The 18,567-nt window shown below is 40.5% G+C and overlaps 1 protein-coding gene across 1 annotated transcript in view; it reads right to left on the bottom strand.

The window, feature by feature from the left end:
- The window catches only part of Hecw1 (HECT, C2 and WW domain containing E3 ubiquitin protein ligase 1), a 240,400-nt gene that overhangs the window by 38,928 nt on the left and 182,905 nt on the right, over positions 1-18,567 (bottom strand). Inside the window, exons 19-21 of the mRNA XM_076864225.2 lie at positions 15,715-15,835; positions 14,739-14,852; positions 13,521-13,673 (exon numbers count right to left, since the gene is read on the bottom strand). Of these exons, the coding sequence (XP_076720340.2) occupies positions 13,521-13,673; positions 14,739-14,852; positions 15,715-15,835 (388 nt within the window). The remainder of the gene's footprint in view (positions 1-13,520; positions 13,674-14,738; positions 14,853-15,714; positions 15,836-18,567) is intronic.

Raw genomic sequence — 18,567 nt, 5'->3', positions numbered from 1 at the left:
ATGAGGTCTCTGTCCTACCTCTCAACACTATCACATTGTTGAATTTCAATATATGCATTTTGGGAGACATATTATTCAAACTGCAGCAGGCACTATTATCTCCTTCTGATGGATGAAAAGACTGACACTCAGAGTAAGAAACGTGTCCAGGGTCATACAGCAATTGAGAATTGGAGCAGGGATTTAAATCTGTTTTGCTGTGTGGCACCCTGCCTCTGGATCTGAAGGGTGACACCTTTATGCCAGGAACCACGCTGGCTGTGGAGGGTGAAGATAATAAGTTGCTGCCCTGATCCAGTTTCAAAGTCAACTTGAATTCTTACAATGCAAAGTAGCCAGGAGAGATGGAATGAGAGATACACACAGTAGATGGTAGCAGAGTTTTTCAAACTGTTTTGCACAGAAGTATAGAAAGGATGAGGAGGAAGAAGAATTTGGGCGATCTTCCTTGGAGAGACCAGCTCCACTTTCATCTGTTCTAGATGTTGGGGTTGAATACAAATTTTTCTGAAAACAAGATTCCAGCTGAACGTGTTAATCTCTTTTGCTAGAAGACCTCAAGAGAAGATGAACTATTTATTTTGAGAAGACTCAGGGAAGAAGTCATGAAGGAACTGAACAGTATACAAAGTCGGCTTTATGGGTGGGTGAAATTTGGGCCCTTGTAAATGAGAGAAGAATGAAGAGAAGAAACAATTGAGCACATATGAGGAGCAGAGGAAAGCCCTAAACAAAGTAGGGGAAAGACAAAGGAGGATCTGGCATGGGAGAGGCAGGTGGTATCTAAGGCTGGGCAATCTCTGTGCTTGGACTCTCCTGAGCATCTGGGGAATTTGGACTGAAATGAGGAATACTGAAGACTTTTGAGCTGACAGAAGGGAGGAATGGCAAAATGGGATGAATAAAGAAGAGAGTGAGGTAGGATGAGCACAGTAGTGCCACTACATGTGGCATTCATAATAGGTTAGAAACTCGTGTGCAGAATAGTTGGTAGAACCAGCACCAGTCCTCAGGAATACAATAGTGCATGGATGAATTTATATCTAAGACTTTTGCTTCCCTCTAATAACTTGGCTAGGACATTTGTACCAAATGGTATTTTAGTGATTATGGATTTACTTCTTTTTTACACACACATACAATTTTATATGAATTCATAAATATTACTGTGCAGACATTTTTATTATCATTGGTTTTGTTTTCTCCTGGCTTAATTGACTCCTCTCACCCCACCCCATATCCTGGTACCCATATTGATAAACTAATGTGTACCCTCCCTGTTTTTCATCTGACTCACAGAATCACATACTAATATACTTTGCATCTGCATCTATACATAAATGGGTTTGGAGCCATTATTTTTCATGCTTTTCTGTTTTTTCTTATCTCAACATTATCTTGAGGAAATTCCTCTCCTTTATTTGATAAGATTCTATTTATGCCTCATGTGACTGTTCAGTGTGGGTCTGCTCTACTGAATTTAATCATTCTCCTGATGATGGACAAATGCACTTCTTTTAGGTTTGCATCTTTACAAATGATGCTGAAGTGAACTCCCTTCTCTGTTTTCTAAGCAGTCTGGCACAGCTTTTATGTGCTCTGCAGCCAGACTATGTGGATTTGATGCTTTGCTCTGCCACTTACTAGATGTGACCTTAGACAAGTTTTAAACCTCTATGGAAATCAGTTTTCTTATTTTAAAAATGGCGGGGGGGGTTGTTATAATAAGATGTGTACTTTATGTAGAGTCTTTGAAAAAGATTTATAGCCCATAATAAAGGCTCAGTAAATATTATCTAGTATTATGAAAGTCCTCAATAGTCGTGTTTTTGTTTCTATGGAATAGAGCCATGGGCCAAAGGGTCCATGGACTTTAAAAATTTCAGTATACATTGTGGATTGTGTTGAACCAAAAAGACTATGAAAATTCAAGTTCTGCTAGAAGTGCATGAGAGTATCCTTTATATCTATGTCTCTTCTAAAAATAGGTAATACAACTTTAATTTTTGCCAGTTTGATAGATATAAAGTGATAGACCATTTATTCTGCATTTCCCTGACCATGGGGAAAATTAAAATTCTCTTTATGGGTTTGTTCTTCTTCTTCTTCTTTTTTTTTGGCAGTACTAGGGATGGAACTCAGGGCCTCATACATGCGTAGGCATTCCTCTACTACTGAGCTATCTCCCCAGCCCTATGGTTTGGATTTTAAATGTCTCCCAAAGGCCCATATGCTAAAGGTTTGGTTGCCAGCCTGTGTTGCTACTGGGAGATGGTGAAGGCTTTAGGACGTGGGGCCTAGTGGAGAAAGGTGACTAGGGATGTACCTTTGAAGGGGATGTTAGCATCCTGGCCTCTTCCTCTCTCTCTATTGCTTCCCAGCTGCCATGAACTGAACAACCTGCCAGGTACTCGCGCATACTGTGCCATTAGAGGTCCAAAATGACAGGGCCAAATGACCATGAATGAAAATGTAAACCAAAATAAAATTTTCCTTCTCATAAATTGATTGACTATGTATTTTGTTGCAGTGATGGAAAGTTGACTCATTTGGGTCATTTCCTCTCTGTTTTTTCAAGTTGTTAAGATCTCTCTAAAGTCTGTGTTATGCACTTTAAATCTCTGATTTTCCTGAGCTGCGAAGATTATTTTTCAAAACCTTCTAAACACCAGCCAGTGATCACCACCACACATTCTGTTGTTTTTGAATATTAAATAAAGGCAGGTATGGTGGTGCAAACCTGTAATCTCAGTGGCTTAGGAGTCTGAAGTGGGAAAATCACAAGTTCAAAGCCAGCTTCAGCAACTTAGTGAGACCCTGTCTCAAAATATTTTTTAAAAAGGACTGAGGATGTGGCTCAGTGGTTAAGTTCCTGTGGTTTAATCCTGGGTACCTCCACCACCAAAAAAATCAAATATGAGCTATAAAGTAAAAAATATATACCAAACTAATAAAAATGTCACCTTAAACATATCACCTTAAACTAGTACAGCAGCCTATTATTTTTAAGGCAATTTCCCATTTGAAAACAAATGACAAGTGACAAAAAAGAAACAAAATCAAGGAAAGGGTGGGAATTTTGCATCTAAAACAGATTTTAGGGAACTAAATTTTTAAGGGAACAAGAAGCATTTAGAATTGAATTTACTATAATCCTTCAATAACTACAGTCGAACATTAAAGAGCTTAATAATAAAACAGGTACAAACCAAAAAACCAAAATAAAACAAAACAACAACAATAACAACAACAACAACAACAACAACCAAATCAAAACTTGTCTTCTGACTTGTTGATAGTGTTTTAGCCATGAAAAGTATTTTAATTTTAATATATTCAAACATATCTTTCTTTTCTTATACATTCTAGGGTATTGATCTTGATTAAAAAGTTCTCCACCACTCAAGGTTTCTTGAGTCTGTTTTATGTTCTCAATAATGTTTATGTTCTAGAATATGCATAAAATCACTTAGATTTTTTTTGGAATAAATTTTTTTTGTGTGTGTGTTTTTACACTAGAGAAGAATGAAATATGATTTTCTTTTGGTTGTATAGCCAATTGCACTGGCATCATTAACTAAATTAATTCATTTTTTGCCAACTGGAAGTCTCCCATACACTCTGAAAAAAAAAATGGGTTAGGAAATGGGCAAGGGGGACCCAGTCACCACTGATCATGCACACTGCATGCTGGCTTCTCACCTAACCTTTGCCCCACAGATTCATCAGGGAATTTCTAGGAAGGCTATTCAGATTCAGGCAGATGGGACCAGAAAAGCTATAATAGGATGTAGAAAAGAACCCAGAACTGTCATTGCGGTCAGGTGGGGCTGGGAGGAGCTTATCTGATACTATACTCAAATCAAAAATGCACAGTGAGCTCTTCTGTCAGGGGGCCCTGCAAGTTGAATGGCTAAGAGACATCCACCAGATCTCATAATATTGTGGTTTCTTTCTACTAATTCAAGACTCTGCAGATAGCAAGGCATATTTAAAGTGTGTTATCCAGGACTTTTTAAGTTCCATAAAACTCTACAATTACACTTAATACCCACTTGGCCAAACTCTAAACATGCTTAAAGGAGCTTCCCTCCTCCTCCCAGCTCCTCTTGCTAAAGACCTGAAAACAGAAGATTTTTACCACCCAAGTAGCATCTGCCTGGAAAGGGGGAGAGGTCAGGGCTGGGGCAGAAGGGGGTTATGTACTTATTTTTCAATTGTAAAAGGGCCCCTCTGAGACATTTGGATTTGAGATGTCTGAAAATGTCTGATTGTGACACTGATAGGGTTCAATTTGTCACCATCACTAATACAAAATGAGCACAGAAACCTTCTGGTGGCTGCTCAGAAACTGAGGGAACAGTCAGCATCAGATTTGAAACCTGGCTTCTGAAAATAATTCTCACACTGACAATTATGTCAAGAGTGAGTCATATCACAGTAACTTCTTAAAATGATACATGTTAATACCTAAAACAAACAGAGCATGTATGACACTCTGGCACAGATCCTAGAAATAGAGAAGAAATTCAACTATTGTAATTGCTTAGACTTCCGCACATCTTAGATTTTTTTCTGGAAAAAGTGGCATTTGAAATGACTGACAGAGAAACAGAATTTTCAGTGGTGATTTCAGAGACAGCAATTGGTAGGAACCTAAATGACACTTAACAATAAGCATTGCTTTTCTGAATTCCAAACATTCTGAACTAAAATTGAAATCAGATGGAAACCCTCATAACCAAGAAGTTTTAATTGAGTATCCTGTCTGTCTGTCCAACCATCTATGCATCCATCCATCCATCCATCATCCATCCTCCCTTCTTCTCACTCCTTTCCTTTCTTCTGCATGTATTTACTAGTACCAAGTTTCTGATTAGAAAAGGTGCAAGCAAGACTGATTCCATAAGACCTTTCTTATAGGGGGAGAAAAACTAAAAATAAATTATAAGCATATAATAGAAATATATAAATATATTTTATTTAGATAGTGAAAAATTCTGTCAGTATAATAAAGTAGGATGTTAAGTTGGCAAGTTATAAATAGATGGGTTAATTTAAATTGAGTGTTCAGGGAAGGATGTTAGAGAAGGGGATGTTTGAACCGAAATATGAAATTTTCCTAACTAATCATAGTAATTTGAAAATAAAGGCACTTTGCACCATTCATAAATTATATTAGATAAAAAAATAAATCTGGAGATTTCATATTTCATGCATAGTTTTTTATGGCTTCATTTGAATATATGAGATAGATAAGAATTTTTACCTGATATTTTCTTATGTATAATTTTGTAGGAAGTGGAAAAATTTCAATGGCACAAAGTTTTAGCAAATATTAATAATGTTGACATGGTAAATATCACAGAATCTGGGCCTGTGGCCACTATAATATGACTCATTTAGGTTATACAGAAATGTCACTTAAAATAGAAGGTACTATGCTGGGGTTGGTGGCACTTAGGAGGCTAAGGTAGGAGAATCATATGTTCAGGGCCAGCCTCAGAAACTTAGTGGGACCCTGTCTTAAAATAAGAAATAAAAAGGGATGGGGGATATAGAATCCCTGAGTTCAATCAATCTCCATTACTGCCAAAAAAAAAAAAAAGAAAGAAAAAGAATGAATGAATGCTATAAAAAGATGAAATGGTAGATTAATTTTTTAAAAAAGTTTTCTTTGCACAGATAAATATGTTGGCAGAATTTTGGGTGATTACTAGTATCTTTTTTCTTGTCTCTTTAGATACTGGGGATTGAACTCAGGGGTACTCGACCACTGAGGCATATCCCTAGCCCTATTTTGTATTTAATTTAGAGACAGGGTCTCACTGGGTTGCTTAGTGCCTCGCTTTTGCTTTGAACTCCAGATTCTTCTGCCTCATCCTCCTGAGCCACTGGGATTACAGGTGTGCGCCACGGCGCCCAGAATTAGTATCATTTTAATCTTCCCATTTTTTTCATATACTCAATCTCCCACCATTTATAATCTATCACTGTTTATAATTCATTCTCCTTTCAAAATATCTTTCCGTTCCCACTGCTTCTGTACTATTTTGGTTCTTTATTATTATCTCTTCCGAAAATTATTTCAGTAGTCTCTTAAATGACACCCCTACTGTCCATTCCAATTAATTTTCTACTTTTAACCAGACTTGACGTTCTGATTTTAAATACAGATCAGGACCTTTCTCTACTTTAAAAACAAGTTTGGCTTCCTACCACTGTCATCTTCATGATAAAACCCGAACTCCATCCTACTATTAATGGTAGTCCTCTACTGGATATCATTTCTGTTCTCAGGCAACTGTTCTCACTCATTTTCCAAAGATCCTTGCACCAAAAGGTAGTATAGTACACTGCAAATTGCTATAACAGATGTTTGGATAGCATTTGCCATATTGTATTGTAATTTGTCCAATTATATCCTTGACTTTGCCTTTGTATAGGGGCTAGAGCCTGCTGATGAAGCCAGGATGCCTGGGCCTAGGATTATCTGTCTCTGTGCCTTTGGTTATTCTTGGGCCTCATTTTCCTCATCTGTAAAGTAGGATAACTCAGTATCTGGATTTTAGTGTTGTTACATAAAACTGTGTAGAAGAGTGCATGGTATATTTAGTAAGTTCTTAATGGATGCTTTATTATTTAGTTTTATTACTAACTTCCGTTTTCCCGGGGCTATAGTCTGAATGCATCCTTCAAAAGCTCATGCTTGTGAAGGTGGGACCTTGGGAAGGTGATTGGGCCTTGAAGGCTCTGCCCTCAGGAAGTAACACATGCATGGATTTGTGGATTATCCTGGAAATGGCTTTGTTTTAAAACTGAGCTCTCTTTGGTTTGATGGGTTTGTCTTATCACGAGATGCCCCTGCCATGTTATGAGGCGGCAAGAAGGTCCTCAGCAGAAGTCAAGCAGTGACCGATGCCAGGCTCTTGGACTTTACAGCCTCCAGAATCATAAGCTGAACAAACCTCTAGACATTACCCACTCTGTGGTATTCAGTTATAGAAACAGAAAAGGAATGACACGCAGTGATATAAAATCAACACATGGTAGGAATAAAAGAATAAAAAGAGTGGCACTTGGGTGCCTCATCAATATGCAGATGACAGCATCATAATCAAAGAATGGATAGTTCAAGATGCCTGTCCTCAAAGACATATACGACAGATACATAGCTTAGTACTTGGTGAGATTTCTAGTGCCTGGGCTGTCATGGTTAATTTCAATTCTCCTCTCCTCTGCACCCCCCCCCATGAGTTTCCCACCTTTTTCTGCTTTGTGACCTTGGGGACTGGACCCTGAGGACTGCAATATCTGGAGATCCTTTGCTCCCTGGTTTATGGCTGGATTTGGCTGATGGGACCAGAGAAGGGGAGAAGAGTATGAAGGGTGTTGTTTCCTGGCTTCTTCCTGAAGTGGTCAGACCTGGCTGGGGCAGTGTCCACTGGCACCACAGATCGTGTGGGAAGACCCTGTCAGGCTCTAGCTTCCATTGAGCTCTCCTTACTTTGTCTCCTCTCTTAGTTGACCTGTGTCTTTCCACTGCCAACTTTGACAGGATCCCTATCAGCTTGGAACATCAGTGATATAAGTAGGTAATGAAACAGCAATTGCCGAAAGTCCCTTTAGGCTAAAGGGGGAAAATGGATTTTTTTTTCAGTTTACTTAATGTGTGTAACCCAGAATTTTCACTGTATTTATGTATATTTGTGTCTCTGAACACTTGACTGGAAGAAAGGAAAATAGGTGTAACTGCTACGTCCCATTGTTTGGGGCTTTTGATTTAGCTGGCTCTATTCCAAGGGATACAAAGCCCACACATAAGAATTATGAAGCCACAGAATTTCAAGTCCCTTTAGTCACAGGGAAACTTTCAGGGGAAGGACGCAGTGACTGAAGCTTCTCCATTGGTGCCCAGTCTGAAGGCAACTGTTACAGAAGCTCATGTAGTGGAAGGTGGAGGAGGAGGTTTCCCCTCAGTAACAACAGCACAAGCCATCCTGCAGAGTGGGTCCCAAGAATGCAAAGCTCCTAGAGGACATATATACTTGTCTCTGACAATGCAAGGGCTTTAGAACCACATATGATAATGAAAAGTGTAAATTTTGAGCAATTAACTGAACAATGGAGGGAGGAGCATTCTTTATTTTAATATACCTAGTACAAGAGAGACTGCTGTAACCTGTGAAACGATACTTATTTATGTGCCCAGTAGTCAATGAATGTTGTTTGGAACGTTAGGCATTATATTAGAGTCAATTAAGACAAAACCATCTTTGGTCCCATAGATCTTATTTCTTGGAAGGGAGTCAGACAAAGCAAATAAGAGCATGGGACACAGAAGGTCACTGAAGGAAAAAGGAACAGAATAACACAAACAGATAAAATAGACTAGTGCAGGATGCTTCCTCCAGCCACACCCGAGTAAGGTTTCACTCCTGAGTGATGTTTAATCCTCTGAAGCTTACCCATCTTTGCTATGTTTATTTCTGGTCTGTGGTCATGTTTCTTTTCCCAGAATAACGAGAAGGTGGGCAGATTGTGTAGATCCATTTCCCTCCTCTACCCAGACTGCATCCGGCCCTGACTTGTCCTGCGTCAAAGACAATCTCCAGCTTTGCAAAGTGAGGACGGTGCCCTGATAAGCCCTATAATCTTTGTTGTCTCTGTTTTTATAAGGAGTGGTATACAGGTTATGAAGATTGCCATCTTCCTGTGTCCCGTGTGAATCTTGTGATGAACTCCTGTGGAGGGAGGAAGGAAGACAGGCAGCAGCCTCACCCGCTGAGCTGGAGGTTAAGGGTGACCGGATTTGAGAACTCAGGATTTTGATTTTCTCAGTGTCATGGACATCCTGGGTGCAAAAGTGACAGCAATGGGTCTTTAGGCAGAAGCTGCTGCAATTGCTTGCTGCTGTCAGCTTGTGCAAGACCCAGAACAACTTCATCTAGATCTCAGCTATCCTAGTCACCTGCCCTTTGTTTGTTTAAATACTGGACAAAGAGCTCCTGGAACAGGAAATGCAAAACCTGTGAGTTTTCTGTTAACCCATTGGGCACAAGCACAAGAATGGCTTTTAGTAGGCAGATAAAGGGAGTAACTTCAGTCATGGTTTTGTTAAGATTCTTATTCAAAGCCAAAGAAAACTCTGGGCAAGTGGCTCAATTCCACTCAGCTGTGGCTGTCACTGCGAAAAGAAAACCTGTTTCCTCTCGGCCATTCTGAGGTTCCCATAAGAGAATAGCCCAGTTCTACGTGGAAGTTCATGAAGCACTTGGATGCCTTCCCCAGGGAGGTGTGTGGCCTTGCTCTGCATTCCAGTCTCCTCCATCAGCTCAGGACTCCAGCGACTGACACGTTCAGCGTGGGAGCCTTGAATGAGGTCCTCTCACCACTTCATAGCAAGTCTCCATCCAATGTGCAGGCTGAAAGAAACTCTCAACTGACATGAGCTTGATTTAGATGGCTAGTTGGTTCAGAAAGCCACCTTATTTGTGGGACACCCCGCAAACAGCCTCGACGTATGTGAGAATGTCAGTGGATGCAAGTCAGTATGCTGATGTGTGAGGCCAAGTTCTCCAGCAAAGGAGACAGAGGTTAGTCAGCCCTTGAAGGCAGGAGCTTCTGGGTCTTCCTTTCAGAGGACTTGGCTAGTTCTTACAACATCAGTGGCTCACTCGATTTCCTTCCTCAATGCAATAAAAGATAACGCACATATCTTCAGAACCTCTATGGCCTCTTAATGCACAGATGAGTGAAAGGCTTCAAAGCCAGGTTGAGAGTCGGGGACTGGGTAGCTGGCAAGGCCCCTTCTCAATGGAAAGTGACTGAGGTTGCTTTCAAGTAGGTGTCTCATCAAATGTGCAGGTCACACAAGTCCAGTGTGTTTTCTGTGCTTTTCCATTAGGCCTTTGCATCTGGCCTTATTTTGTGGCCACACTGAAACAGGCTTGACTCCATGGTTCCTTCAGAATGTTGAGTCCCATTCATCTCACTGTGCTGCTTGTCCTTGCTACCTTCTGCCACCATCCAAAATTCTTGATCACCTGCCCTCTCAAACACTCTTATTCCCTGGATGCCCTAAGTGACAACCTCCCAATCCTTTGCCCCAGACCCTTGAAGCCCCTGTTCTGTTGTCCACAACCCTTCTTCTGCCTCCATTTCTTCAGACGGTCTTCTCCCCTCACCACAACTGGCTGCCTCCTGCCCGCCCACCTCCTACCCCTCCAGGCCCCCTTCATTCTCTATCACATCCTCTCAGGCCCTGAGCTCTCTGGCCACCTCCTTGTAGTATCCCCTTATGGATTCCTTCACTCTGCTCACTCAACACAGCAGAGCTGTCCACACTCATTGTGGGCCTCAGCTCTGCTTGCTATTGGCCAAGGTCTCGTCCCATTTCCCACAGCTGAGCCAAATCCCAGCTGGTGTCTCCCAAATCTCAATTCCCAGCCCAGCTGCTCTCCTGATAGCTGGGACCATCATTCTAGTTAGGACAGATAGATCATATTTATCACAGAAGCTATAAATTCTGCATGTCAAAGAGTGAATTCGTTATCTTTCCTCTAAATATCTTCTACTTCATACAATTCTTATCATAGTTAGTAGTATCCATTAAGCCAATTGTGCAGCCAAAAACCTTCAATTTAGTTCATATTCCTCTTTCTCCCTCTTCTCAACAGTCAGTGAACCCCAGAGCTCAGTCTCTTCTCCATCTGAGATGCCCCGCGAGTCAGTCCCCTGCTCTCTTTGACACCTCTTCTGCCTAAGTTCTGAGCTTCTGTATCACCCCTTGGCTTAGCCATGGTTTCAGAGTTACTCTACGGTTTCCAGTCTTATCTCCTCAAAATTATTCTCTACACGTTGGCAAAGTTTACTGTTTTTGTAGGGGATAAGACTATCTGATTCCCATCTCTATCTCCATCTTCACTTGTGATTGAATATAATTCAATGCATAGGGATGTTCTCCAACTTAAGATGGTTTGACTTATGAATTTTTCAACCTTTTGATGGTACAAAACTGATATGTATTCAGTGGAAATTGTACTTTGATTTTGAATTTGGATTTTTTCCCCAGCTGGTGATATGAACTGGGAACCTTCCTCTCATGCTAGGCAGAAGTAGAGAGTACAGCTCCCAGTCAGCCACATGCTCACAGGGTAAACACGCAATCCCCTGTAGCAGGTTGTGTTGCTAAGCAACGATGCTGCACAGGTTAGATGTAGTAAATGAATTTTTGACCTACAACAAGTTCAATTTATGATGGATTTATTGCGACATAACCCCATTTTAAGTTGAGGAGCATCTGTAGGTGCATCATATATGTATCTCAGGCTAACACATGAATGTATATATGCAGGTATAACTTAGCGTTTAAGATTATTATAACTTTAATTGTTGGTTTATTCATGTGTTCCTCCCACTGCTGGGTTTTGAGGGAAGAAATCTTATTTCAGCTTTATACCCTCCAAACGCATAACATTTGCTTCATTTATAATTGTTAAATTAGTGAAGATATTCCCCACAACACCTAATGTAGTCCCAAATGGCAAGGTATTTTGTGAAAGTATTTCTTTCTTGATTGCTGATTTGAATTCATGACCTCTAAGACACTATCTTAAATTTTATGCTCACCAACTGGTAAGAGAATTGAGGTGTTATATTACATATAATGCATGTAGATACATGTAATGTATATATTCTTTTTTAATATTTAATTTTTAGTTTTAGGTGGACACAATATTTTATTTTTATGTGGTGTTGAAGATCGAACCCCGGATCTGACACATGCTAGGTAAACACTCTACCACTGAGCCACAACCTCAGCCCAACAATATTCTTGTGTGTCATGGGTTCTGATGCTCTCCACTGTCAGAATGGAGCCTCCTGAACAGGACCTAAGTGAGAGCTGGCATTCCATTCTCAGGCCCATGCATCCCTTCCTGTGGCTTGCCTGCTCTGCTGGCCCCCTGCCTGTGTGTTTCTGCCTCACAGCCCTCATCATCTAATTACTGACAAGGAAAAGGAGAGATAGGAAGAGACAAATGGCAAGTTTGTTTTATCTTGTGCCAAACTTGTCCTGTGAACGCACTCCACCCTTATTCAAGAACTTCAGAGCAGAGCGTATGTTGTGAGAGAGGAAGGCACGTTCCAACATCTGGAAGCTCTATGTGGGTTATACTGATGCTCTGTAACAAAACTATAGGGACTTGGATTCTAAAGCCAGCCATAAAGAATGTTATGACATTCGCTGGTAAATGGATGGATCTGGAGACTATCATGCCTAGCGAAATAAGCCAGTCTCCCAAAACCAAAGGTCAAATATTTTCTCTGATATGTGGAAGCTAAACCACAACAAGGGATTGGGGGGAAGATTAGAAGTTCCGTGGAGCAGACAAAGGGGAATGAGGGGAAGGGAAGGGAAATGTGAAAAGGAAAGGCAGTGGAATGAATCTGACAACCTTCTTATGTACATATATGAGTCACCACAGCAATCTCACCATGGTGTACACCCATAAGAAATTAATTAAAAAAAAACTATGGGTAAATGGCAGAAAGATCAATAGAGGGAAGGGAGCAGGGGGTGAGGAGAGGGAAGGAGAAGGAGACGTGCTGGGGTCTGAATTAGAACAATATATATTCCATGCTTATATAATTATGCCAAAATGGATTCTACTGTCATGTATAACTAAAAAGAACCAATTAAAAAAATAAAGCCAGTAGTCCAGATAATACCCTAATAACTCCCTTCAATAGCAACATAAATAAGATGTCAAAGAGTCCACATTAGCTGTCTCCAGTCCACATTAGCTGTCTTTCACTTCCCTCTTGATAAAATCATCTTGGCATGAGATCAGGGATAATTCAGACAGGCATGGTGGTGAGATAGCAGGAAAGTGCATGCATCCCAGATGTCCCATGCAGCTTTCTGGATTCTTCTAATATCTGCATCTGAGGTCTCTTTTCCACAAAGCTGTACAGGATTGACTGATACTTACCTTCTTACATGTGTCAATCATTGGTAATGAAATGAGTCAAGAGAAAGCAACCAAAGAGATACTGGATTTTTAATTCAGAAGTCTGCTCAGAGATCATTTGACTGAGCAAATTTATTTTACAGTAAGATGCAGAAGTCAATGCTAAAACCATTGGTCCAAGGTCAAAGAATTTTAAACCCATGAAACCTTCAAGATGACTCTACTGGGGACATCTTATGATTTTAGTAAAATTTTCAGCATTTATGACCTGTATCTTCTTATTCAGTGTATTCTCAGTAGGCAATTGTTCTGTCTTGCATCAATTTGAAGTTGCTATGTTATCAGTATCTCAGTGATGTATCATGTCATCTGGGTAAAGACTACAGACTCTTGCATCTAAGGCTCTGCTATCTACCCACTCTCATCACCCCTCATAATATCTGGCCTTTTCCTCTGAATGCAGTGACCTCAGAGAAATGCTGCTGACTTATGACTAAGAAAGATAAGAATTCTCAAACACAATAAAATGAAAATTATAGACCTTACCATTCAAGGTGGTTTTCTACAAACGCAGACATGGGGCTGATCTGCACCGTGTAAGTATCATTTGCAGAGTACTCAAAGAGTCCGTAGTAAGGGTTGAAGAGCTCCTGAGACAAAAGGAAGAAGAACTCTCGAGAAGGACCACTGTAGTCCAGGCTGCAAAGGAAGCACAGGTCCAGGAAGCTCATTTTGTGTCTGAAAGGGGAGGTACAGTCTCTTATCCAGATTCTAGTAGGTTCTTTTGGAACAGGGCTGAGGGAAACAGAGACCAGTCTTTTTTATTTACAGTGGATCTCAGTGGAAGAATTAATTTATGGTAGTTAATGAGGATGCAGTAATTGGTGTGGGGGTGCTGCCAGATGTTCATGAGTTAACTCTTTTTTTTTTTTTTTTTTTTTTTTTGTATTGGGGATTGAACTCAGAGGCACTCAACCACTGACCCATATTCTATTTTATATTTTATTTAAGGACAGGGTCTCACTGAGTTGTTTAGTGCCTTGCTTTTGCTGAAGCTGGCTTTGAACTTGCTATCCTCCTGTCTCAGCCTCCCAAACTGCTGAGATTACAAGCATACACTACTGCGCCCAACTTCATGAGTTAACTCTTATGGCAATGGTCCTTATCTATGTTTCCAATAACTAAGGGATAAAACACACAGCTGTCCCATTATAAAAAAGGCTTTTGTTGTGGGAGATCTGAAAGAATTTCATGTCACAGTGTGTGTGTGTGTGTGTGTGTGTGTGTGTGTGTGTATGTGTGTGTATATAGATGAATGAGAAAAACTTCCAAGTGCATTCTGATGTGTGATGTGCCCTCTGAGGGGGGCTTACCCTCCACACTTAAGTGAATTCCACAAAAATACATGAAAAGTCTGGTATGTAGTTGCATTTGTGCACTCAAAAAGGAAGAGTTTTTTGATTAGATACTCAGAAGAGTACACCACCTACAAAGTAAAGACCCAGTGGCTTAGGAATGTATTTGTGGATTATTATACTTCAACCATGTGAGCTCAGACTCTAGGACATGTCAATAATCTTAGTTTTTGAGAAACATGAAACCTAAAGTTTGGCAACATCAAAGACCTCCTGGCAGTGCCTGATCTGAATGACCTCAGAGCATAGGCTTAGAGCATCTTGCTTTTTCTTGAGAAAAAGCCCCCTGAGCCTGGGGGTTCTGGTCTGCCCATATCAAAGAATCTGCATGAAACTCCTGGTTCCTCACCCCTCCTCTCCAACAAAGGTGACGTAGAGCTTGTTTCTCTGGAGCTCCTTCCGGGAATAGGCCATCACTTGATTGAAGGTTCCCTCCAACAAGTGGTCCCGACGAATAATGAGCCTGAGAAGAAGAGGTGGTTGTGAGGGGTGGCTCTGAAGCTGGGGTGCGGGACAATGTTTCCTGTGAGTTGTTAAGATCAGGTTTATGGTCTCACTCTGCTGCCTCTCCAGTGAGAGGGGAAACAGCAAGATCAGCTTACTTCTCAAAACAGGTAGACAAGGAAAACGTGAACACTTATTATTGGGTACCTGCCATCGTACTGAACTACTTTAATATTCTTTCTAGAACTGGGGATGTGACTCAGTGATAAGGCACTTGTCCAGCATGTGTGAAGTCCTGGGCTCAATCCCCAGTCCAGGGGAAAAAAGATTTTTTTTTTTTTTTTAAAAAACAATTCAAAAGGATGTCTCTTAAATTAAGAGATCTCTTAAGTTGGGTTCGTAAGTTTGGGCTCAGCTTTTCAAGATAAAAATAATAAACCCAGAAGGTAGAAAAAAATAACCATTTTACTTGGACTTCAATTGCAAAGTTATGAAGAGTCCACAAATTTGACTAATGAGTTAAATTTTTCCCCAGAAATAAGTAAGAGGAAAATAACATTTCTTAAAAATTAGGTCAAGATTTTTTGTTTTGTGATTATTGACATCACATATGCCTTTGTCTGAAATCTACTGTTCTTTTTCTCTCTCCTTTGCTTTTCCTTCTCCTTCTCTCTCTTCTCTTCCCTTCCTACCTCCCCTCTAATATCTTAAATTCCTTTCTTCTTTCCTTCCAACTTCCTAACTTCCTTCCTCCATTCATACCATACTTGCTTTGGCACCAAGGTATCCAATCTCAAAAAAAAAAAAAAATGCAAAGATATAAAAGATAAAGAGTGAGAAACCTGCCATTGAAATTCAGTGCCAAGCACTGAAGCACTCACTTAATTTTCCCTGGACCCTGACCAAATCCTTTGGCTTCTAGTTTCCGATAGAAATTGCGGAGCTTGGCCTCAAAGTCTCTCCGATATGGTGAAGGGGCTCTTGCACTGGCTCTCTGTAAACCTGCAGAGGGAAGCACACAGCCTGTGGGTGAGACTCTTCATCTAAGAGCAATCTGCAGAGCGATGGTGGAGAGGGACCCGCCATTGTCCTGTGTCCTCACGGCCTTCTTCTCTAAGGAGTTCCCTTCATTTCCTACAATCCTTCAGTAACTTTCATGGTAAACAAAAGAGGAAAATGACTGCTGTGGAATATATCCTATGTCTATTAAATTGTTTCAAGCGGTAATTTTCTCTAAAAGTACCCTGGTGAGCATTATCTTGACTTCATGGTACGTGGATCATCTGAAACAATTAACATAAATTGAACTAAAATAAAATCTTCCTGTAAGTTGCAATATTGCAAGAAGTGATTGAAACTAGAATAAAGGACAGGACTTTAACATGTGTGTTTGTCATGCTTCTACATTGATATTGATGCTAGGAAAAAACCTCTACCCTAGGGCCCAGAGCATTTAGGAATTTCTATTAGTTACCTTGCATCACAAGGGCAAATTTTATAACAACAGCAAGGATAATTCACTGATTCTACATAGACGAGTTTTTTTTTTTTTTTTTTCATTAGAGAGCTTTGAAAATGCTTTATTATCATTATACACCTTTTAACAAAAAGGGAAATGGAAAAAGTAACATTCCAAGTTTTACAGATGGACCAAATCATGGTTTACCCATTTAATAACTATTAGTTACTTGCTATATTTAGGGTACTAAATTTATAATCTAGCAAAGACTTATAACAGTAAACTCACAGAAATGAGTATATAATTACAGTTTACGATGATTGCTATCCATAAAGGAAAGGAACACAGTTCTGAGAACACAGAACATACTGGCCAAGCCCAGGAAAAGTTCCCTGGAGAAGAACTTAAGATTGGCCTAGACACCCTTCAACAGGTGAATGGATAAAGAAAATGTGGTGTATATACATGGTAGAATATTACTCAGCCATAAAGAAGAATGAAATTATGGCATTTGCAGGTAAATGGATGGAGATGGAGAATATCATGCTAAGTGAAATAAGCCAATTCCTCCAAACCAAAGGCCAAATGTTTTCTCCGATATGCAGATTCTGATCCATAATGTGTGTGGGGGGGTGGCTAGAGAAGAATGGAGGAACTTTGGATTGGGCAGAGGGGAGTGAGGGGAGGGGAGGGGGTCTGGGAAAGGGAAGCATGGTGGAATGAGATGGACATTATTACCTCATCTGCATGTTTGATTGCACAAATGGTGTGACTCTGCATCATGTACAGCTAGAGAAAAGAGAAGTTGTACTCCATTTGTGTACAATGAGTTGAAACGCATTCTGCTGTTATGTATAACTAATTAGATCAAATAAAAAAAAATAAAAATGAATAAGTAGGCCTAATTAGATTGAATGAGTCAGGAAAGTTTCTCTTTGACTAAGAAAAGAAATAATCTGGGAGAAGAACAGTGCAGGAAGAGGATTAGCAGATGCAAAGGTCTGAGGCAGAATGGAAAGTGGTGCTTTGGTTTGTTGCACAGGGTTTGAGGGCCAAACTGATGCATAAACAAGGCTTGAGAGGTGGGCAGGAGCCACATCATATTAGATAAAGTATACTTGTTAAGCAGTGTACCTTAACAGAAAGCCATTACATGGGGCTGGTATGACATGATTTGAGTTATGAAAAAAAAAAAAAACATCAATCTTCCTGCTGTGGAGAGAAAAATGTGGCGAAGACCGGGGTAGATTTAGAGAGCCCACATTGAACTGGGCTAGGGTCAGTGCAGCGGAGATGTTGAGGAGTGGTCTGATTGGAGATGTCTTTATAGGACAAAGAATTGGATGTAAGTAGTGAGGGAGAGGTGGACCTCAGATTTCTAACTGAATGAACTTTGGTGACATTCACTAAGATGGGGAGCAGTGGAGAAAGAATGAATTTATGGGTGAAGGTTATGAATTTGGTCTTTGAAGCTACCTGAGGAGGCAACTTAGGGGAAGAGTGAGTGGTGGTTAATAATAGTAATAGCTGCTGAAAGATCAGGGAGGAGGCAGAGATTTACACATTGGGTTGGGTGACCAGAGGTCCTAGTGACCTCAGCAAAGACACCTCCTCTCATGTACAGGTGTGAAGAAGGATGAGATGTGTGCAGGGTTAGTAGGCTTGTAGGTTTGGTAGCAGGCATTGGAGGAAATTTCTGTTGGAGCACTTTTTTTTTCCCCAGTGGAGTAAAGTCCAGTCCAGGGGAAAACAATTAAAACAATTAACATAATTGTTAACATAACATCTGAAACAATTAACATAAATTGAACTAGAATTAAAGGAGATAGGAGGGGGTATTGAGGGTTGGAGATTTGAGGGGAGTAGAAATGTCTGGAATAGTATTAGAGGAGCCCAAAGAAGTAAGCTAGGGTTTTCTTTTGGGTGTTCAAGGTCCATGTGAGGTGAGAGGTGATTAACTGTTTGCCCAGGCAGGTGAACTGTTCAAGAGCACCTAACTGCAGACGTGCATAAGGGAGACAGGAGGGCTAATCCAGAGGTGGAGCTCTGCCAGAGGATGCAGATAAAACAAAGAGGACCAGTGGAGTTCAGGGCAATGGCAAGGATGTTAATGAAACAATGAACCACAGAATCTATGCTGGATAGAAAAGAGAGAATCCCATGCACTGGTGATCATGGCGAAGCCAAAGAATGGTAATAGGCAAAAGCAGAATAGGCATGTTGGAAGAAAGAGTGTGCTTAGATTGGCAATTTCTGAGATAACAAGGTCAGAAGC

Source organism: Callospermophilus lateralis, chromosome 1 (genome assembly GCF_048772815.1).
Source record: "Callospermophilus lateralis isolate mCalLat2 chromosome 1, mCalLat2.hap1, whole genome shotgun sequence".
Taxonomy (NCBI): domain Eukaryota; kingdom Metazoa; phylum Chordata; class Mammalia; order Rodentia; family Sciuridae; genus Callospermophilus; species Callospermophilus lateralis.
This window is presented reverse-complemented; position numbering and strand designations above follow the sequence as displayed.